The 23,452-nt window shown below is 43.5% G+C and overlaps 1 protein-coding gene across 1 annotated transcript; it reads left to right on the top strand.

Annotated features, from left to right (window-relative positions):
• The first annotated feature begins 556 nt into the window (after nt 1-556).
• fam89a (family with sequence similarity 89 member A) lies at nt 557-14,961 on the top strand. The gene is made up of 2 exons (XM_078541749.1): nt 557-950; nt 12,152-14,961. Exons 1-2 carry the CDS (start codon nt 693-695, stop codon nt 12,434-12,436), a joined length of 543 nt encoding a protein of 180 aa, XP_078397875.1. The 5' UTR covers nt 557-692; the 3' UTR covers nt 12,437-14,961.
• The last annotated feature ends 8,491 nt before the right edge of the window (nt 14,962-23,452 follow it).

Below are 23,452 nucleotides of genomic sequence, written 5' to 3'. Positions count from 1 at the left end.
TAATGTTGTGCAAGGCGCTATATAAATGCAAGTCTTTTTGTTGCCATCACCCTCAGTCTGTGTGGCTCTATGAACAACGCACGGTTGAACATTGGGGTTAAAGATAAAACTGAATATTGATAACACCGCTATATCTGAGCACAGTCCATCACCACGGTTAGTGGTTATATATGAATTAATTTTAATGGCCAGAAAATGGCACAGTTGATCTTGACGCCCTTTGCTTTGAGATCTGAGCCCGGGGTGAGTGCATTGAATCGCCTATATTTTGCATCGGCGACCAGTAGGAATCCTGAAGCGACCATTCCTGCAAAACAGGGACAGCCGCCACCCTTCACATAGCATCGCAAAGAACCCGCTCTCGTGACAGTGCGGGGCGGCGATGTGACGTCGCCTGTGCGATTGGCAACCATTGGGACCAATCATAATGGCGGTCCGAAAGCCTGGCGGAGTAAAAGCGTCCAACCAGGGAAGGGAGTAGGAGGGATTTCTGGCGAAACGGAACGGCTGACGTGACGCTTGGAAGAGGAGGCGGTTAATTGCGCGAGCCGTTTGAATGCGGGTTTAACGGCTGCTGCTCAGGCCGCGCGTGCGCAGTATGTGAGCGCCGCCCAGTTCCCCTGGTAGAGGGAGTGGGACTATCCGTTCCCTGATCTCTCACCCATCCATAGCCGCCTCGGCGAGCAGCTGACATGGCTGGGAAGCTGGTGAACGGTGGCTCGGTGCCGAACACGACGTGCCTGGAGGGCCTGCCGCCGCTGCCCAAGAGCCTGAGCGGGCTACTGAATTCGAGCGGCGGCTCGTGGCGCGACATGGAGCGGGTGTACGCCAAGCGGTGCATGATCCAGGAGGACCTGAGCCGGGCCCGCACCGCCAGCAGCCGCCACAGCAACCGGCCCAACAAACCGGCTAACCTGGATGCTGCATTGGCCCTGCTCCGGAAAGAGATGGTGAGTGTGCAACTGTGGGAGGGTAACGGCACACCATCAGACACTGGGCGGGGAGGAGGATGCAATATTGGGGTCTGCTGTCAAACTGGGGAGTGGGCACAATATTGGGGTCTGCTGTCAAACTGGGGAGTGGGCACAATATTGGGGTCTGCTGTCAAACTGGGGAGTTGGCACAATATTGGCATCTGCTGCCAAACTGAGGAGTGGGCACAATATTGGGGTCTGCTGTCAGAAACTGAGGGAGGGAGGCACAATATTGGGGTGCGCTATCATACTAGGGAGTGGGCATAATATTGGCATCTGCTGTCATACTGGAGAGTGGGCACAATATTGGGGTCTGCTGTCAAACTGGGGAGTGGGCACAATATTGGCATCTGCTGTCATACTGTGGAGTGGGCACAATATTGGGGTCTGCTGTCAAACTGGGGTGTGGGCACAATTGGGGTCTGCTGTCAAACTGGAGAGTGGGCACAATATTGGGGTCTATTGTCAGATGGGAGTGGGCACAACATGGGGGTACACACTGAGGGAAGGGCACAATATCTGGGTGCACTATCAGCTAATGGGGAGAGGCACAATGCACTGTCAGACACTGGAGAGGGCACATTATTGGGATGCCCTGTTGCATTGGGGATGAGCACAATATCTAAGTGCCCTGTCACATACTGGGGAAGGAGGAGTGCATGACATCTGCGTGCCTGACACACTAGGGAGGGGAGCTGTTTATTGGGTGATCTTCCAGGCAACACTGGGGTCACTACCTAATATGCTGGTGAATGGGGTGTGTGTTACAAATTGAAACAGCTGTTACCTAAGCTGAGTTGTTAGTTGGATATGTGAGCTTAGGTGGTGGTGGAACTGTAGTGTCTAAGGGCATACAAAAATTTGCACAGAGAAAAGTTAAGGTCCAAGTAGCATGTTTGATACGGTTGTGATTCCTTAGCCATTACCCCCCCCCCCGGCCACCGTCATGTAGTTTAATGGAAGAGGCAAAATATCAGTTTAGCAATTTGAGGCCTTTTAACAAAAAAGGAAAATCTGATGTACATCTCCCTATCCCTCTAGGTAATCGAAATTCTCTATCACGTTGACCATACATATTATTTAGGGTGTTTATTTTGTATAGAAGAAAATACAAATAATGCTGGAAATATGAAATTAAAACACATTGCTGAAAATACTCAGCAGGTCAGGCAGCATCTGTGGAGAGAGAAAAATAATTAATATTTCTTGTATGGTGTGATTTCCGGTCCAGTTCTTTATCGACGGGATACAGTAAATCGGCACTTGTCATGCAAGCGGCCAACTGGTTCCATAGGTCTGCTGTCTGCTGGGAAAAGAATTGCCTAACGTCTAACCTAATTCTTATCTTGTAATTTATTTAATCACTAATACTAGATTTTTAAAAAAGATTTTCATTTGTTGATGGGGTTCCTTTTAGGGTAAATTTCAATCATTGTTGTCACTTTGGGGAAAGTATCCTACTGACATTGACCAATGCCAAATTGTTTGCACCTGCGAAAATGCAAATATATTCTAAGATTGTTACTTGTTTTTTTCTTCTTCACCCCACCCCGACCTTTCCCAAAGAGATATTGCTTGACATCATCTCAAGTCATTCCCAATGTCTCTGACATAGAAACAAGGACAGACTGCTGGTCCCTGGTGCCTTTCAGGCTCTTCACCAGATGCATTTCTCATAAGCAGCGAACAGTTAGTTCCCTTGGGCTCTAAGCCAAAGCATGACCTAATGCATAAAATGATATGGAATAATATTCCCTTAGCAAACAGTAACCTGCTTGCCCAGAGAGCCATGGTACATTGGTATTACATTGTTGCCCCCACATTTGTGTTTATGTTTGTGATTTCCACTATGTAATAAATATAAAATTCTTGTCTACCAGTCCCTCCACAGCCTTGTCACACCTTTTCCCTGCAATCCACTCCAGCTTTGTATCCCTTCCTGAATGTTCCATTCCTGTAATCTTCTATACCTTGGCTCCACATTTCATTGCACTGCCTTGAGTTGCTTCAATGCTACTATCTGGAGCTCAGCCTCTTAATCTCACCAGTTTTATTGTAAACCTCCTCAAAAATCCCCCTCTTTGACCAAGCTTTTAGACTCTGCTCCCCTTTCCTGCTTTGCCATCTGTTTCCTTGCACCTATTTGTGAAGTGCCTTGTTAAAGCCATCATTATAAGTGCACGTTTTTGATATAAGTTACATTGATTCATGCCAGACGCTCATACTACACTGAATTATCAAACCAGTAAATACAACCAGTTTTTCTACATCTGTTTTAAGATCCAGTTTATGGAAGGGTTAAACAGGCAAAGCAAACATTTTTATTTTGACTACTTATTCAATACAGACTTCTCATGTAATAGACAGTAGGCTCCTCTTGGTAGATTAGCACCCTAATCCCTACTGATTGCAGTCTTACTGGGAATTGAGTTATCGCTTCTGTCTGTAGAATCTTTCATTTCCGTTTGTCTCTTTCACCCTATTCTCCTTCATTGGTTTCCATTTCCCTCCTGGTTTTTAACAAGGTGTTTACCAAAACTCGCTTTCACAGCCATATTTCCTTAATCATCGACTGTCTTCGACTTAACCCATGTCGATTCCAACTACAGTTCCATCCCTCATGTTTTGAATCCACCCAGGATTACAGGTATCTCTGGGACATACAACGTTCCTCGGACTGCTGTTCTCACCACATCCTGAGATCCACTCTCAGTGCCACGTGTCACCATATATACCCACTCGACCTCTCTCTCTCCAGCAGCAATGACTCATCCTATCTCAAAGCTGTCCTTGTCCCCAGTTTCATTTTATTCTTCGTCTCACCCAACGCCTTAACAAGAAACTTTTTCTCTTCCTTTCAGGTGTTAAGGAACGCAAGCTCCAACAACTTACTGATACCAATGCCCATCCAGGACTCTCCACCCTTTCCGGTCCCTCTGACCCCATCCCTTCTTCTAATCCCACCCCTTATTGTGTACTCACCATACCCTTTGACCTTCCCCTCTCTGATGCTGAACATTCTGTATTCAGCAAAGGATTCCATTTCATCCCCTTATGTCCTCACATCAATGAATCTTGGGCTTGGCACAATGTTGAACTCCTTTTCCATTGCTTTTGTCTCCGTGCTTACTTCTTTGGGCAGGAATCCTTCAATGGTTCCTTTCAGCCACCTTCAGTATTCTCCCTCTGCCTGGACCCCTCCCTCTGGCCTCTTACCTGCTCTTGATCTTTTCATTGAGAACTGTTGGTGTGACATCAGCCGTCTTAATTTCTCTGCTCCTCTTGCCCCTCCAACTTGTCTCCTTCTGAACTTGCTGCACTCCGTTCCCACAGGTCAAAGCCTGACTTTGTTATCAAACTTGTCGACAAGACCTTTACCTTGCAGAGATTGAATGCCAACTCTCAGACACTTCTTCCCACCTTCCCCTGGACCATGGCCCCACCACTGAACATCAAGCCATTGTTTCCAGGGCTGTCACTGACCTCCTCTGGAGATCTTCCCTCCACAGCTTCCAATCTCATAGTCTCCCAGTCCCGCACAGCCCACTTCTACCTCCTCCCCAAAATTCACAAACAGGACTGTCCTGGTAGACCCATCGTCTCAGCCTGTTGCAACCCCACGAATTTCTTCCTATCTTGACATTCGTGATTCCTCTGATGCCCGACATCATATCAACAATTTCCAGTTTCCTGGCCCTAACCGCTGCCTCTTCACCATGTACCCTCTTTACCTCCATCCCCACCAGGATAGTCTGAGGGCTCTCTGCTTCTTCCTTGAACGGAGGCCTGAACAATCCCCATCCACCACCATTCCTCCGCCTGGCTGAACTTGTTCTCTCACTGAACAATTTCTCCTTTAACTTGCCCACTTCCCCCAAATAAAAGGTGTGTCTATGGGTACCCGCATGGGCCCCAGTTATGCTTTTTTTTTTTGTGTGGGGTATGTGGAACATTCCTTGTTCCAGTCCTACTCGGGTGCCCTCCCACATCAGTGCCGCTTCATACTCTTGTCTGGACCTGGAAAAATTAATCGATTTTGCTTCCAATTTCCACCTTCACATGGACCATCTCCGAACACTTCCCTTCCCTTCCTTGACCTTCTGTCTCTAGTTCTGGTGATAGACTGTCCACCAGTATTCATTACAAGCCCACTGACTCCCACAGCTAGCTACCTCGACTACAGCTTCTCACACCCTGCTTCCTGTGAGGACTCCATCCCATTCTCTCAGCTCCTCCACCTCCGTCGCATCTGTTCCGATGATGCCACCTTCCAAAACGGTGCCTCTGACATGTCTTCCTTTTTCCTTAACCAAGGTTTCCCTGCCACTGTGGTTGACAGGACCCTCAACCGTATCCAACCCATCTCCCGCACTTCTGCCCTCACCCCTTCCCCTCCCTCCCAGAACCATAATAGGACCCTTGTCCTCACTTTTCATCCCACCAACCTCCGCATCCAAAGGATCATCCTCCGCCATTTCCACCAACTCTGGCATGATGCTAGCATCAAACATATCTTCCCCCCCCTTCCCCGTCAGCAATCCATAGGGACTGTTCCTTCCTTGACACCCTGGTCCATTCCTCCATCATCCCCAACTCCTCATCCCCATCTCATGCAATCGCAGAAGGTGCAACATCTGCCCCTTTACCTCCTCTGTCCTCATCATTCAAGGCCCCAAACACTCCTTTCAGGTGAAGCAGTGCTTCACTTGCACCTCCTTCAATTTGGTCTACTGTATTCACTGCTCTTAATGCGGTCTCCTCTACATTGGGGAGACTAAACACAGACTGGGTGACCGCTTTGCGGAACATCTTCGCTCAGTCCGCAAGCATGACCCAGACCTTCCTATTGCTTGCCATTTCAACACACCATCTGCTCTCAAGTCCACATGTCTATCCTTGGCCTGCTGCAATGTTCCAGTGAAGCCCAACAAAAACTGGAGGATCAGCACCTCATCTTCTGATTAGGCACCTTACAGCCTTCCAGTCTTAACATTGAGTTCAACAACTTAAGACCATGAACTCTCTCCTCCTTCTTGATCCCCCCTTTTTAATCTAACTTTTAAAAAAATAAATTTTGTTTTATTCTTTTATTGATTTGTTCTTTTTTATCCTTTCCCCCCAAACCCCTCCCCCCACAGGGCCATCTTGTCACTTGTTTTTGTTTTGCTTTCAGAGTGCTGACCCTTCTGCTATTAACACCTTCTGTTATCTTACCTTTATGCCCCTATCAGCACCTTCTTTATTCTTCACCATTACCATTAACACTCCCTTTGTCTTGTGTCCATGCCAAAATTTTATCAACCTCTGCTTAGCTGTCACCTATCCCTCACCTTCTACTTGTTCCACCTGCTCCAGCCCCTCTTAAATAGTATAAAATCCATCATATTTCTATTTTAGCTCTGAAGAAGTCATACAAACTCAATGTTAACTGTTTCTCTCTCCACAGATGTTACTAGACCTGTTGAGCTTTTCCAGCATTTTCTGTTAATTGCTAAAACACAAGTTTCCCCTGACTGACTTTCTGACTTGTTATGCCTGTGATAACTATGCCACTTTTGGAAAGGTTTGTTAATGGGTATGGATAAACACTCTTCTGGAAGCATAGAGTGTTATTATTTTTGCATTACATAAAGCTGTATTAATGGTAATTTTCCTGGTGCTCTCTATGTTCATGTGCTTTGAAGTAAAGCAGCTCAATTTTGATTCTGGGCTCATTTTAGTGTTTTCTCAGCCAGCTTTAAAAACAATTGAAAAGACAAGTAGAGATGTGTGAAAGACATGAGTATCCAGTTCAGATCACCAGTGGATATTAATGTTAAATCCCCAAGTTAGCCCGCCTTGGACATATGACACATAGGTGTGGCAGTGCTGGTCACTCCAGTAAAACAATGTGTAAAGTTTGTAACCTTTTCTTTCCTGATTGGCTACACTTCAGTGCTCTTGCAGTTTGTATTTACAAGGAAGATTAATAAATTATGATCAAGAGACTGTATCTCCTTTTTAGCTGATTTCTCTCAGCAGCCCAAGGTGCATCTTGTCAGGCCCTAATGACTTCTCCATCTCGAGTTCCATTAACTTATTTTTAGAACCAACACTTCCTACAATTTCCTGTGCCAATTGTTCCATATCCTCCTCTAGTAGACCTATGTTTTAACTTGTACCATCATGTAAAATCTGATGCCAGGTATTTAATACACTATTCCTTAATTCTTGAGTGATCCTAAAATACCCTGAACAATATTTACTTTGTATACTTATTGTATTGAAACTGTTACTATTTCCTTTTGTGTTCTCTATTAGCTTGCACCTCTGTCTGGCCCAAATTAATTGAGCAGAAAAGTTCAACAAAACAGCAAATCAGCATAGGAGGAATTTTTAAATGTGAGATGGCTAGAGTACAAAGCTTTATTCCCAGAGGGTGTTCCATTTTAGCCCTTCTAATTAATGCCTTCACCTCCCCATTAGATTTTCTATGTTACTCTTAATTATTTTTGTATTGCTGGTCCTAGTTTTATAATTTTCCCTTAAGTTTTAATTTTAAACTTTCTTTGTCCATAGAGCTCTAAAGTTTACACCTTCTAGGAATAAAGCTTTTGTACTTTAGTTATCTCACATTTAAAAATTCCTCCTATACTGATTTGCTTTTTTGTTTAAATTTTCTGCTCCGTTAATTTGGGCCAGGCAAAGCTACAGTGTGCATTCATATAGTGCCTTTAGTTTAGAAAAATAACCATGGTTTTTTCACAGACCATGAAGAAATCTGATGCTGAGCGAAGGAAGAGACATTAGGTGAGGTGATTGAAAGCTTAGTTGTGGATTTGAATTTTAAGGTAGAAAATGAGGTGGAGTCACTTTACAAGGGAATTCCAGGGAGTCAGTTCTGGCCCGGAGAAGGCCCCTGGGAAAAGATTGGAGAATGCACAGGAGTCGAGTCAGGAACACAAGTTCTGTTTTAGGGTGATTGTAAGGCTGGAAGAAGTTGGATGAGGAGAGGCAAGGTGAAGAAGTCACCCACTTCCTACTGAACATCCACTGAACACTTCCCACTTACCTTTGACCTTTCAATTTCTGTTTTTACAATAAGCCTAACAACAGCAACTGATATTTACGCTGCATCTTTAATGTAATAAAATGTAGTCGTTTGGTGGTACAGAACTTGAGTATTGCTGAAAAAGAGACTTTTTTGTTGAAGCTTTTTATCTTCCTTTATTCATTCAAAGGATGTGGGTGGGTTTCGCTGGTTAGGCCAGTGATTTATTGCCCATCCCTAGTTGCCCTTGATAAGCTGTCGTCTTGAACCACTGCAGTCCATGTAGCGTAGGTACACTCACAGTGCTGTTAGGGAGGGAGTTCCAGCATTTTGACCCAGCGACAGTGAAGGAATGGTGATATATTTCCAAGCCAGGATGGTGAGTGACTTGGAGGGGAACTTCCAGGTGATGGTGTTCCCATCTATCTGCTGCCCTTGTCCATCTATATGGTAGTGTTCGTGGGTTTGGAAGGTGCTGTCTAAGGAGCCTTGGTGTATTTCTGCAGTGCATCTTGTAGATGGTAGACACTGCTGCCTCTGTGCGCCAATGGTGGAGGGAGTAAATGTTTGTGGCTGGGGTGCTGATCAAGTGTGCTGCTTTGTCCTGGATGGTGTTGAGCTTCTTGAGTGTTGTTGGAGCTGCACTCATCCAGGCAAGTGGGGAGTATTCTATCACACTCCTGACTTATGCCTTGTAGATGGTGCACAGGCTTTGGTGAGCCAGGAGGTGACTTATTCACTTCAGGATTGCTAGCCTCTGACCTGCTCTTGTAGCCACAGTATTTATATGGCTAGCCCAGTTCAGTTTCTGGTCAATGGTAACCCCCAGGATGTTGATAGTGGGGGACTCAGCGATGGTAATGTCTTTGAAAGTCAAGGGGTGATGGTTAGATTCTCTCTTGTTGGAGATGGTCATTGTCTGGCACTTGTCAGCCCAAGCCTGGATGTTGTCCAGGTCTTGCTGCATTTGGACGTGGACTCTTTCAGTATCTGAGGAGTTGCAAATGGTGCTGAACATTGTGCAATCATCAGCAAACATCCTCATGTCTGACCTTCTGATGGAAGGAAGGTCATTGATTAAGCAGCTGAAGATGGTTGGGCCTAGGACACTACCCTGAGGAACACCTGCAGTAATGTCCTGGAGCTGAGATGACTGACCTCCAACAAGCACAACCATCTTCCTTTGTGCTAGGTATGACTCCAACCAGTGGAGGGTTTTCCCCCGATTCCCATTGACCCCAGTTTTGCTAGCACTCCTTGATGCCACACTTGGTCAAATGCTGCCTTGATGTCAAGGGTCACCCTTATCTCATCTCTGGATCTCAGCTCTTTGTCCATGTTTGAACCAAGGCTGCAATGAGGTCAGAAGCTGAGTTGCCCTGGCGGAACCCAAACTGAGCGTCAGTGAGCAGGTTATTGCTAAGCAAGTGCCGCTTGATAGCACTGTTGATGACTCCTTCATCACTTTACTGATGATCGAAAGTAGACTGATGGGGCGGTAATTGGCCGGGTTGGATTTGTCCCGCTTTTTTTGTACAGGACAAATCTGAGCAATTCTCCACATTGCCGCGTAGATGCCAGTGTTGTAGCTTTACTGGAACTGCTTGGCTAGGGGCGTGGCAAGTTCTGGAACACAAGTCTTCAGTACTATTGCCAAAATATTGTCAACCTTTGCAGTATCCAGTGCCTTCAGCTCTTTTTTGATATCATGTTGAGTGAATTAAATTGGCTGAAGACTGGTACCTGTGATGCTGGGGACCTCTGGTGGAGGCTGAGATGGATTATCCACTAGGCATTTCTGGCTGAAAATTGTAGCAAATGCTTCAGCCTTATCTTTTGCACTGACGTACTGGTCTCCCCCATCATCGAGGATGGGGTTATTTATGGAGCCGCCACCTCCAGTGATTTGTTTAATTATCCACCACCATTCATGGCTGGGTATAGCAGGGCTGCAGAGCTTAGATCTAATCCATTGGTTGTGGAATTGCTTAGCTCTGTCGATCACTTGCTAATTCTGCTGTTTGGCATGCAAGTAGTCCTGTGTTGTAGCTTCACCAGGTTGACCACTCATACTTAGTTATGTGTGGTACTGCTCCTGGGATGCCCCCCTCCAGTCTTCATTGAACCAGGGTTGATCCCCTTGCTTGGTGGTAATGATAGAGTGGGGAAGATGCTCGGCCATGAGGTTACAGATTGTAGTTGAGTACAATTCTGCTGCTGACAGTCCACAGCGACTCATGGATGCCCAGTCTTGAGTTGCTAGATCTGTTCAAAATCTATCCCATTTAGCATGATAATAGTGCCACAGAACATGATGGAGGATATTCTCAATGTGAAGAAGGGACTTCGTCTCCACAAGGACTGTGCGGTGGTCACTCCTACCGATACTGTCTTGGACAGATGCATCTGCAGCAGGCAGGATGGTGAGGATGAGGTCAGGTGTGTTCTTTCTTCTTGTTCGTTCTCTCACCACCTGCATCCAGGTGACCCAGTCTAGCAGCTATATCCTTTAGGATTCGACCAGTGCAGTCAGTAGTGGTGCCACCAAGCCACTCTTGGTGATTGAAATTAAAGTCCCCCATCCAGAGTACATTCTGCGGCCTTGCCACCCTCAGTGCTTCCTCAAGTGGTGTTCAGCATAGAGGAGTACTGATTCATCCACTGTGGGTGAGTGGTACGTGGTAATCAGCAGGAAGTTTTCTTGCCGATGTTTGACCTGATGCCATGAGACTTCATGGGGTCCGGAGTTGATGTTGAGGAGCCCCCAGGGCAACCGCCTCCAACTGTGTACCACTGAGCCACCACCTCTGCTGGGTCTGCATTGCCAATGGGACAGGACATACCCAGGGATGGTGATGGTGGTGTCTGCGCTCATCAGGAAGGACAATTTGCAAGAATACCAAATGTAAAGGGAACAACAATTTATACTACATGAGAAGAGAATGCTCATTGGTTGGCAAGTGGACTCTGATTGGTAGAGGCATTGTCATGGAGAATGCACCAATTGATGGTGACTGACAGTTAACTGTCAAGCATTATAGAAACAGAAAATGCTGGAAAAATTTAGCAGGTCTGGCAGAATCTGTGGAGAGAGGATCAGTTAACATTTCGGGTCCATATGACTTTTCTTCGAAAACTTCAGAAACTCTGTTTCTCTCTCCACGGATGCTGCCAGACTTGCTGAGTTTTTCCAGCATTTTGTTTTTATTTCAGATTTCCAGCATCCACAGTATTTTGCCTTCAACTGTCAAGTATTGTTTGAAATTTAAACTAGGTAGCTTGACTCTGGTCAAGGCATTGCCCTGAGGAATGAACCAGAGAATGGCGGTCACTTATTTTGTTGAGCTGAAATAGGCGCAATGTGTGTAAATGTTCTTTCTGTTTGCAAAGAACAGGGCCCTGTATATTAATATAAGTACATGCAAATGCAGCACACTGCAAGCTTGACTGATGATCTTAAATCGGTCGTCAGCGTAATTCTTGGCACACTGAGGATTATTTAGCAAATGTTGTCCAATTGCGGAATCACATCTAATGTTGGACACTCTTTTGAATTTTGCAAACACGGGCTGGTTGGGTATGGTCTGTACCTTGCCCTTTGCCAACAGCTGTTGGTTACAATCCCCCAGTCTTTGGGACATATGGCTTACATAAATAGCATCACACTGGCACTGAAATTCAATTACTACATTACTCATTTGTGTGCTAGGCATTTAGAGATTTGCAGAAACTGATGTGAAAGTCAGGGATCCAGTCTCATTCTTGGTCTTTCCTTCACGCTCTTTCCACACTTAGGGTGGGAGTGTGTTGGAACAGTGGTGAATATTTGGCCCCTAATCGTTTAGAAAAGTGATGATTTATTTAGGTTGGTAATGCTGTTGACCAAACAGTCTGGATCTGCCCTATGTCCCAGTAGTTTTCTGCCAAATAATGCACCTCTCAAACTTTAGCTTCACTTCACTTAAAATTGAAACTATGCCTCGGTAGATATAAATTTCTTGTGTACAAATCTCACATTGCATGCATGCATCCACTATAAGTTTGAATTTCCTTTTTAGCTGGTATGGAATTTTAGTGGTTGTGATACACAAGTTGTAGTGTCGCTGGTTTAAAGGTTCTGCCTTTTATTCCCTTCAAACAAAAACAGGTTGGCCTACGCCAGTTGGATATGTCATTGCTGTGTCAGCTGTGGTCTCTCTATGAATCCATTCAGGAATATAAAGGAACGTGCCAGGACTTGTCAGCTGCAGCTAATTCGGATTGCTCCTATGGATTGGAAAATGGATACTTTGACGAAGAAGAGGAATATTTCCAGGAACAAAGTGTTGTCGAAAATGGGAAGGCTGACAAATTGGAAACAAATCTTGCAGTGCCTAAAACTCTCAATTCCCGAGACCAGTGGATGCAGGATTCCTTTCATATCACTATATAGTAGATGTTCTACAGCTTTGACCTTCACACTGTTTCTGACATTGTGCTGTTGTAGATTTTAAAACTGATTCGATCGAGGGTCAGCATTGGGGAAAAAGGTGGTGGGGTGGATAGAAAGAGAGACAGTAATGTTTTAGTAACCAGATTTCATTAAGCTAATTAACTTATAAGCTGTCATTTGGGGTTTTAAACACCCTAAGTTGAAGAATCCTTTAATCAGCTTGGTACTTAAAAATGCAATTTTTTTGAAAGAGTCAGATTTTTTTTCAGCCAGGCATTAATTAATTTTTTTGCAGACTCCATAGTAGGTATTTAAAATTTCTGTAGGACTGGGTCATGCCCAAACTTTTTAGATGCTTAAACTATTGTTTGTCAGGCCACGCTGGTATACTGAACAATCAAAGAAACAATGGTGAATTTGGTCTTGAAGTTGGTAAACAAATGAGAATTCTGTAGGCATCATCCAAGTAAAACACTGTGACTACCATGTTAAGGGCTGAGGACTTTTTAAGCGATTTTATAAATTTGACTTCAATAAACTGAATGTAACCAACATTTTTGCCCTATTTACAATTCCATCTGTGGGATGAGCAAAATCACAGTGAAGGATAGAATTGAACCTTCTATTGTTACACCAGAGCGAAAGACCAACACCAGCCAAGTGTAAATACTTTGTGCTGACTATAAAATGCTATTGGCTAAGAGTTTGATGCAAGTTCGCATGCTAGACAGTCCTATGCTCCCTGTTCAAAGAGCTGTCCAGCAATCTCGACTCAAATAAACTGAAAAATGGTTAAGTTGTTATGAAAATATAGTGTATTTAATTAGGCAAATGACTTGAAGTAAAAGCTTCTTTGACTGTTATTAAATTGAGAATTTCATATTAATGGCTCTGGTTTGCCTGCCTTGCTCCAGAAAAGTTGATTTTTACATTACCTGATCTAATGCAAATGATGTGTAGACTAGAAGAGGTCTGGGAGGTATACATCTCCTGTAGAAATATTCTTGGGAACTAGCAAATATAGTTTGGAATGGTATCTCAGTACTGCAAAAATCTAATTGATTTAAAACATTACTCTGCTATCAGCAAATAATTTAAAGATGATTGGATTGACCCTGAGGTAATTATGAGATGAATAAAGGAGTGTGATTTGAATTTATTACCTTAACAACAGTATTTTATTGCAGAATAAATTGCATCAATTTTGAGCCTCTTTAGTGTGTTAAATGGGAGAAAACCAAATCCCATCATCTAAATGTAACATTCTACTTGAATTGTTGGCAGGAACTAATCCCCCAGTCATATGTAGCATTCATTATGAACTTTATTTATTTATTTTTATAAACCCTTCTTGCTGAGGTTTTGTGAAAAAGGAAAATGATCCACAATTAAAACCCAGCAGAAGTAAATGAGCTTCACTGGGGAGATCAATTGCTTTTATAATCTCTGAATTAAATTGGTTTTATGATACTGTACATGGAAGATAAATGTGCAGCGAGCACTTTCAAAATAAAAATGCAATTTCTTAACTGTACAGAACTCTTATGAGAATGCATTTGATTTAATTTTTCCATGGTTTAATAATCTCTTTGTAATTACTGATTTTTGTATCTGAGGTTCGCAATCTTGAACTGTCAATACAGCTGTATTTTTTTGAACATTATTTCTAATTTATAAAAGTTTTTGGTGCAAAATTCTAATTGAACACTTGTATTTAAATGTTTTGGTCACTTTTATAAGAATATAGAAATACAGTTTGAGATCTTTTGCACAGGCCTTTTTCTGGCTTTGCACCTACATTTCAAGCTCTGTGATTGTCCTGTATCAGATGTTCAGACTGGGTATCAGTGCACCATCCCAGTGGGAGTCACTGGGATTTTAAAGCATTGCAGGGAAATTTAACATCATTTGATCACAGAACTGAACATTAGAATGTGTTAAAAGGATGTTAACACTTGTACGCCGTCTGGACTAGCCGTCTGCCCAATCAGCTAGTTGATTTAGATAGTTTGTGGCATAATTTTAAAACTTTAGCTAACACATATTATTTTATAGTGTAATCAAAAGACTGCAAAATCAACAAGTCTTCCAATTTGCCATTGCTGAAAAATGTAACCAGAGAAAGCAGCTGAGACGTTTAATATAAAACTTTTAATATAAAACTGTTTTTTGTCCTTTTGCACATGTATTTCTAAATGTCATCTCTTAAAACATTAGTTTCTTTTGCTGCAATTGTAGATTATATGTGAGACACAGATCTGCATGCAGTGTAAGGTGCTCCAGTTTGTAATGGTTCAACATACCTGGGAAGAACCATATATCATTACATCTGTTAGTGAAGAAACAAAGTATTTTTAGATGCCCAGCTTGAAGGTTCCATACACACTTTTAAATGCATTTCATTCATTTTTTGAAGTTTTGGTGTGAATTTTATTTTAAGTTCTTTATTTTCTAGTGTGCAGTGACCAAATGCGAAAAAAGCATGTTTTCCTAAGGGATAATAAAGCTAAATAACTGCTAACAGATCATTTGCTCTTGGCTCCAATACTTTTTGGATGTGGTTATGTGTGTGTGCATTCCTTGGACTGCTTGGACAATTTGAAGGGTTTGTTCTGGTTCTGCAGAATCAGTAAACACCTCCACCCCTTCAACAGTTGCTAACTCCCACTTGTGTCATAGGTACAGGATCATTGCACGTAATTCAGTGCATGCCATATCTCATCTCTATGGAATAATATTGTCCATAGTTCTGTCACCAATAGGTCAAATTGAGGACATTTTGTGACAATTGCCCAGTGCTCATTAGAGAGTCCTTGGAAATGAATGGTTTGATTAAACATTGAGTACCTGCATTCTATAATGGGATGCTCAAAACTTCATACAGTGGCTTAACCAATTTTTTTGTGTAATTTTACCACTGCTATTTTTCCTCTGCACACTTTATCTAAACCCCCAAACTCTTTTGGCATTTTTAATGATTTTATCTATCTGCACTTTCAAGGAATTGCATTTAGAAATTTAGGCCCCTTGTTTATCTGCACTGTTCAGGGAGTGTATCTTCCCAACCCATGTGTTTCCTCCCAAAATTTATCTTGCACTCCTCTGCAATAAGTTTAAGAGATATAGATAGGTTAAGTGAGTGGCAAAAATTTGGCAGATGGAGTAAAGTATGAAATTGACCACTTTGGCAGGAAGAATAGAAAAGCAGTATATTAAATTGAAGCGAGATGACAGAATGCTGCGGTAGAGAGGGATCTGGATGACCAGGTACATGAATCTCTCAGCGTGCAGGTACAGCAAGTAATTAAGAAGGCAAGTGGAATGTTGACCTTTATTGGCGGGAATGGAGTATAAAAGTAGGGAAGTGTTGCTGTGACTGTATAGGATTTTAGCGAGACCGCATCTGGAGTACCATGTACAGTTTTGGTCTCCTTAGGATATAATTGCATTAGAAGCAACTTGGAGAAAGTTCTCTTGACTGATTCTTGGCATGAAGGGAAAGAATGGGTCCGTACCCATTGAAGTTTAGAAGAATGAGAGATGAATCTTAGTGAAACAAATAAGGTTCTGAGGGGACTTGCCAGGTGAATGCTGAGAGGATGTTTCCCATCATATGGAGTCTAGAACTAGGGGACACAGTTCAAAAATTAGGGCGCTCTCATTTAAAACAGTTGTGGAGTAATCCTTTCTCTCTAAGGGTCATTACCGAGTGGAATTCTGTTCCCCAGAGAGCAGTGAAAGTTGGGTCACTTAATATATTCAAAGCTGAATTAGATTTTTGATCGACAAGGGAGCCTAGGGTTATGGGGCAGAAAGGAAAGTGGAGTTAAGGTCACAATCAGATCAGCCATGTTCTTGTCAAATGGCAGAGCAGGCTCGAGGAGCTGAATGGCCTACTCCTAGTTCTTTTGTTCATGTCCGCTCATTCTGCTGACCTTTCTTCCTGAAGTCTTTTACAATTCTTCTTGTTACCCCCAACTTTTGTGACATCAACAACGTTTTGAGATGGTGTTCTTTACACCCAAGTTCAAAACAGCTCTGTAAATTGAGAAGCAAAGTGTTTGATGAATTGAGCACTCCTGAAGCAGGCCAAGAATTCGAGGATGAAAATCATTGGTACTCGCCAATATGCTACCTAACAAATTTACAAAACTAGGAATAAACTGACTGTATGTTACTGGTGTATTTTCTAAATGCTGCAATTCAATTTCCTGTTTGTTTAAATCCCCACTGTCTTTCTCAATCTAAACTGATAAATTGACAGATTATCTGAGAGCCGGAACCAGAGATTGAGGCTGAAACCCCATTGCATTAAAACAAAATAAATCCGGCTTAATCCCAGGATTATCCTTTATCGAGGAGAAAATGACGGAGAGGGAAACTGATGTTTTTATTGATTTTTAGTATCAGAAATCGAGCAGTATAGCTCTGCAAATGTTCAGAGTACAAAGACAGTTTAATTGTAGCAAATAACAAATGTTTCCTGTGGGATTTTGTGTTTGTGTGTTCCTGTTTATTCGGTGTGGTATGTATGGTGTGTTTGATGTGTTCTTGTAAACTTCACAAATTGGAATTTTATATCTGATGTGGCTGGGAAAAGGTTGCAATCTGCCTGTGAAAGCTCTGAAATTTCAGTCGGTGAGGGGAGGCTGAACTTTCCAACCATCTTCCTGCTGTTTCCTTAGACAGCACTGGGGACTTGTCTGAGGGCTGTCCCAGGCTATCTCAGGAATCCTGGGCGATTTGATTGAGGTGTTCTGAATTTTAATGGGATGAAACAGTAGATAAAAGATCAAAGGCAATACATTTAGGCAAAAAGAAAGAGAAACTTTGTTCACACACAGGGGATGGAATGCAGTACCAGAGTTAGTGATTAAAGTAAACAGACAGCATTTAAGAATAGATTTAAAAAATAAACTTGCATTTCATGCTCTCCGGATATTCTAAATTGGGGTGGCACAGTGGCGCAGTGGTTAGTGCTACTGCCTCACTGCTCCAGGGACCTGGGTTTGATCCTGACCTCTGGTGTCTGTCTGTGTGGAGTTTACATATTCTCCCCATGTCTGCAAGGGTTTCCTCCGGATGCTCTGGTTTCCTTCCACTGTCCAAAGACATGCTGCTTAGGTGGATTGGCTATGGTAAATTGCCCCTTAGTATGTGTGTCTGTGAGTGTGTGCCCTGTGATGGACTGGCATCCTGGGTGTACCCCGCCTAGCCCATTGTCTGTCAGGATGGGCTCTGACTCCCTGCGACCCTGAATTGGATGAAGCATTTCTGGAAAGTGAGTGAGGGAGCATATTCTAAATCCCTTTACAGCCAATGAAGCATAACCATATTAATGTAGTGTTCAGTGTTTGATTGTGTTTTTGTTAACTTCTGTGTGCTGTTAGCTGACCCTGGGTATGGCGATTGAGAAAAATAAACTAAAAGCTTGTGCCTGCAGAGACATTTTAAAGCATTGAATAAAACTTCTGTTCAGACGTAGAAATTGGTGCATCATCTCTGCATATCTCCAAGGCACAAAACACAACAGGAAACATTCTCGCTCCTGCAGAATTTAAGTCCGGAGTCTCCCAAGAATCGATCTTTGGACCCCTCCTATTTTTCATCTACAAACTGCCCCTCTTGTTCTGGCTTTCTGCTTTTCTTCTGCAGCCTTGTCTGTGCCTGGGTGTCTCTGAAAAAGCAGTATGCTTGAGGTCTTCCACAGGACACTGGGCCTGCCTGGGATGTGTGGTAAATATGGGTAGAAAAATTATTTCATTTGTTAAGTTTCCAATTATTTGAATTTCCATTGTTTGTGTATTCTAAAAAGTGGCCACTTTTGTTAGGTCTTTGGTTTGTCCAAATATCAACCCAATCTCCTCATGGGTTTTAATCAAAAGAAGCATATTGCCTTTTCAATACATTGTCCAAAAACATGACATCAGGTTTTCTGATGTCAACCAGTTCTACTTTATTCCCATCCCTCAAATTTGCTACACTGCTTATCAAACATCTAGAAATGGAAATTTCCTCCAACTAAATATCGGGAAGGCCAAGCCTGTCTTTGGGTTCCTGCCACAAACTCTTCCCTTGGTCACTGTCTGAAGCTGAACCAGATCATTCACAACCTTGGTGTCCCATTTGAGCATAAGATGAGCTTCTGACTTATTAACTGCTTCATCATCAAGATTGTCTACTTCCATCTCTATAACATGGTCCATCTCCAACCTTGCCTCAGTTCATTTGCTGCTGAAATCGTCATGTATGTGTTTGTTACGTCTAAACCCAACAATTCTAATCTACCCTTGGCCAGCCTCCTATCTTGCACCCTCTGTGTAAACTTGAGCTCACCCAAAATTCTGCTGCCCTAATTTGCACAGAGCCATGTTCACTCATCAACCCTGTGGTCATTGACCGACACTGGCTTCTGTTTAAACAACACCTTGATTTTAAAATTCTCACCTTGTGTTGAAATCCCTCCACCCCTTGCACCTCCCAATCTCTGCAACTGCCTCCAACCTTTGAATCCTCAAAGATTTTTTAAAAATTCATTCATGGGTGTGGGGTTCACTGGCTAGGTCAGCATTTATTGCCCTTCCCTAATTGTCCTTGAGAAGGTGGTGATGAGCTTTCTTGAAACGGTGCAGTCCCTGTGGTGTAGGTACACCCATAGTGCTGTTAGGGAGTTCCAGGATTTTGACCCAGCGACAGTGAAGGAACGACAATATATTTCCAAGTCAAGATGGTAGGTGGCTTGGAGGGGAACTTCCAGGTGGTGGTGTTTCATGTGTTTGCTGCCCTTATCCTTCTAGATAGTAGCAATCATGGGTTTGGAAGGTGCTGCCTAAGGTGCCTTGGTGAGTTCCTGCAGTGCATCTTGTAGATAGTACACACTGCTGCCACTGCATTGGTGGTGGAGGGAGTAAATGTTTGTTGACAGGGGTGCCAATCAAGTAGGCTGCTTTGTCCCAGATGATATCGAGCTTCTTGAGTGTTGTTGGAGCTGCACTCATCGAGGCAAGTGGAGAGTATTCCATCACACTCCAGACTTGTGACTTGTAGAAGGTGGACAAGCTTTAGGGAGTCAGTAGGTGAGTTATTCGCTGCAGGATTCCTAGCCTTGGACCTGCTTTTGTAGCCACAGTATTTATATGGCTAGTTCAGTTCAGTTTCTGGGAAATTGACAGTGGGGGATTCAGTGATGGTAATGCCATTGCATATCAAGAGGTAATGGTTAGATTCTCTCTTGTTGGGAATGGGCATTGCCCAACACTTGTGTGGCACAAATGTTACTTGCCACTTGTCAACCCAAGCCTGGATATTGTCTAGGTCTTGCTCTCTTTGGACATGGACTGCATCAGTATCTGAGGAGTCGCGAATGGTGCTGAACATTGTGCAACCATCAGCGAACATCCCTAGGTCAATGATGAAGCAAGTAAATATGGTTGAGCCTAGGACACTACCCTGAGGAACTCCTGCAGTAATATCCTGGAACTGAGATGATTGTCCTCCAACCACCACAACATCTTTCTTTGTGCGAGGTATGACTCCAACCAGCAGAGAGCTTTCTCCTGATTCCCATTGACTCCAGTCTTGCTAGGGCTCCTTGATGCTACACTCAATCAAATGCTGCCTTGATGTTAAGGGCATTCACTCTCACCTCACCTCTGGATTTCAGCTCATTTGTCCAAGTTTGAACCAAGGCTGTATTGAGGTCAGTAGCTGAGTGACCCTTGTGGACCCCAAATTGAGTGTCAGTGAGCAGGTTATTGCTAAGCAAGTGCCACTTGGTAGCAGTGTTGATGACCTCTTCTATCACTTGCTGATGATCGAGAGAAGACTGATGGGGCGGTATTTGGTCAAGTTGGATTTGTCCTTTTTGTGTACAGGAAGTACCTGGGCAATTTTCCAAATTGCTGGGTCGATGCCTGTATTGTAGCTGTACTGGAACAGCTTGGCTAGGGGCACAGCAAATTCTGGAGCACAAGTCTTCAGTACTATTGCAGGAATATTGTTAGGGCCCATAGCTTTTGCGGTATCTAGTGCTTTCAGCCATTTCATGATGTCACGTGGAGTGAATCGAATTGGCTGAAGACTGGCATCTGTGATGCTGGAGAGCTCGAGAGAGGCCGAGATGGATCAACCACTTGGCACCTTTGGCCAATGATTGTAGCAAATGTTTCAGCCTTATCTTTTGCACTGATGTGCTCGGTTCCCCCATCATTGAGGATGGGGATATTTGTGGAGCCTACTCCTCCTCCAGTGTGTTGTTTAATTGTTCACCACCATTCACAACAGGACTACAGAGCTTAGATCTGATCTGTTGGTTGTGGAATTGCTTAGCTCTGTCTATTGCTTGCTGCTTATGTTGTTTAGCACACAAATGGTCTTGCGTTGTAGCTTCACCAGATTGACGTCTCATTTTAGGGTATGCCTGGTGCTGCTCCTAGCATGCCCTCTGTACTTTTCTTTGAAGCAGGGTTGATCCCCTTGGCTTGATGGTAAAGGTAGAGTGGGGGATATGCGGTGCCATGAGGTTACAGATTGTGGTTGAGTACAATTCTGTTGCTTCTGATGGCCCACAGCCCCTCATGGTTGCCCAGTCTTGAGTTGCTGGATCTGTTCGAAATCTATCCCATTTAGCACAGTGGTAGTGCCAAACAACACAATGGAGGGTATCCTCATTGTGAAGATGGGACTTCATCTCCATGAGATGGTCACTCCTACTGATATTGTTAATGACAGGTGCATCTGCAACAGGAATGTTGGTGAGGATGAGATAAAGTATGTTTTTCCCTCTCGTTGGTTCCCTCACCACCTGCCGCAGATCCAGTCTAGCAGCTATGTCCTTTAGGATCAGGCTAGCTCGGTCTGTAGTGGTGCTGCTGAGCCACTCTTGGTGATAGACATTGAAGTCCCCCACCCAGAGTACATTCTGTGCCCTTGCTGCCCTCAGTGCTTTCTCCAAGTGGGGTCGACATGGAGGAGTACTGATTCACTGGTGGGGGGGGGAGCGTGGAGCATGGTAATCAGCAGGAGGTTTCCTTGCCCACGTTTGACCTGATACCATGAGACTTCATGAGGTCTGGAGTCAATATTGAGGACTCCTAGGGCAACTCCCTCCCAACCGTATAGCACTGTGCAGCCACCTCTGCTGAGTCAGGACATACCCAGGCTCGTGATGGTGGTTTCTGGTACATCAAATGTAAGTTACGATTCCATGAGTATTTTTGACTATTTCAGGCTGTTGTTTGACTAGTCTGTGAGACAGCTCTCCCAATTTTGGCACAAGCCCCAGATGTTAGAAAGGAAGACTTTGCACAGTCGACAGGGCTGAGTTTGCCATTGTCGTCTCCAGTGCCTAGGTCGGTTCAGTCTCATTCTTTATTAACTTTCTAGTGGTTTGATGCGGCATTTAAGAGTCAACCACATTGCTGTGGATCTGGAGTCACATGTAGCCCAGGACCAGGTAAGGACAGCAGATTTCCTTCCCTAAAGGGCATTAGTGAACCAGATGGGTTTTTACAGCAAACAACAATGGTTTCTCTTTTAATTCTAGATTTTTATCTGCTGTGGTGGGGTTCGAACCCAGGTCCCCAAAGCATTTCCCTGGGTCACTAGATTGCTAGTCCGGTGACAATACCACTACATTACTGCCTCCCCAGGTTTTTGCACTTCGCCAATTATGGCCTCTTGCGCATCCTCTATTTTAATCATTCCACCATTGGCAACTGTACCTTCAGCTGCCTAAACTCTAGAATTTGCTCCCTATACCTCCTTATCTTTCTTTAAGTTGCTTTAAAACAATTTTCTGATCTATAATTTGATATCTCATGTGACTTGGTGTCCTGGTGGCAAATTTTATTTGATAATGCTCCTGTGAGGTGCCTTGGGATGTTTTGCTATGTTAAAGGTGCTGTATAAATGCAAGCTGCTGTTATTGAAACTTGGCAGCCAGTTTGTGCACATCGAAGTCTCACAACAGCAATAGCAAAGCTAGACAGATTGAAGGAAAGCAGGATAATGGGAACCGGGCAAGCATATAGGAATTAGGATACTGGTAGGGGTGAGGGAGTGGCAAACACCAACATGGACTGGTTAGGATGAACAACTGGTTTCTTGTTATAATTTTGACAGAATTCCTGGCATATGCTTCACAGAATTGTTACAGCGCAGAAGGAGGCCATTCAGCCCACTGTGTCTGCACCAGCTCTCCAAATGATCAATTCATTTAGTCCCATTCCCTTGCCTTCTCTTTGTAACCATGAACATTCTTCCTTTTCAGATAACAGTCTAATTAACTTTCTGATTGTTTTGATTGAACCTGCCTCCACCATTCCAGACCTCAACCTTATGCCATGTGAGAAAGTACTTTCCCCTCTATCACTTTTGTTTCTTTTGTCTGTTACTTTAAACCTGTGCTCTCTTGTTCTGGATCCTTTCATGACTGAGAACAAATTCTCCCTATCTGCTCTGTCCAGGCCCCTCATGATTTTGAATACCTCTATCAAATCTCCTCTCAGCCTTCTCTTCTCCAAGGAAAACTTCTCCAATCTAAATTCATAACTGAAGCTCTTCATCCCTGGAACCATTGTCTGGGATTATTCTGCAAACTGGAATGAAGAAAAGCTCCAAAGTGAACATTTTTTTTTAAATTAAAGAGGGAACTGAAGGTACTGTAGACACACGCTGGAAAGTAATTGAAATTAGTATTAAAAAGAATCTCAATATGGTAGTGTGGAGAACAAAGTGAATCATTTCTGTCGGCAAAACTTATTTGGGGTTCTGCACAACAGCTGATCTTGTTCATTTTTGCTGTTTCTTTTATAAAATTGAAGATCCTTCGAGGATTAAAAAAGTACGGAAATTTGAAAATTGCCTTAGCCAGATGTGAGACGATTTAAAATTCAGCTGGTGCATGAAAGCTGAGTTGCTGTGTGGGGCTGCAGCGTTTGCACAATTGCTGCACACAGCCAGCTGATGGGGTTAGTCACACTCACAGCTAAGTAACGTCCAAGTCTCATGAGATGT

The sequence above is a fragment of the Cetorhinus maximus genome, chromosome 5 (genome assembly GCF_964194155.1).
Source record: "Cetorhinus maximus chromosome 5, sCetMax3.hap1.1, whole genome shotgun sequence".
NCBI lineage: Eukaryota > Metazoa > Chordata > Chondrichthyes > Lamniformes > Cetorhinidae > Cetorhinus > Cetorhinus maximus.
This window is presented reverse-complemented; position numbering and strand designations above follow the sequence as displayed.

What these genes read in the sequence shown, in the direction of transcription:
- fam89a (XM_078541749.1), top strand. Translation starts at nt 693, where the DNA reads ATGGCTGGGAAGCTGGTGAACGGTGGCTCGGTGCCGAACACGACGTGC. An exon ending in CCCTGCTCCGGAAAGAGATG is followed by an intron (nt 951 to 12,151) that starts GTGAGTGTGCAA and finishes AAACAAAAACAG; the next exon opens with GTTGGCCTACGCCAGTTGGA.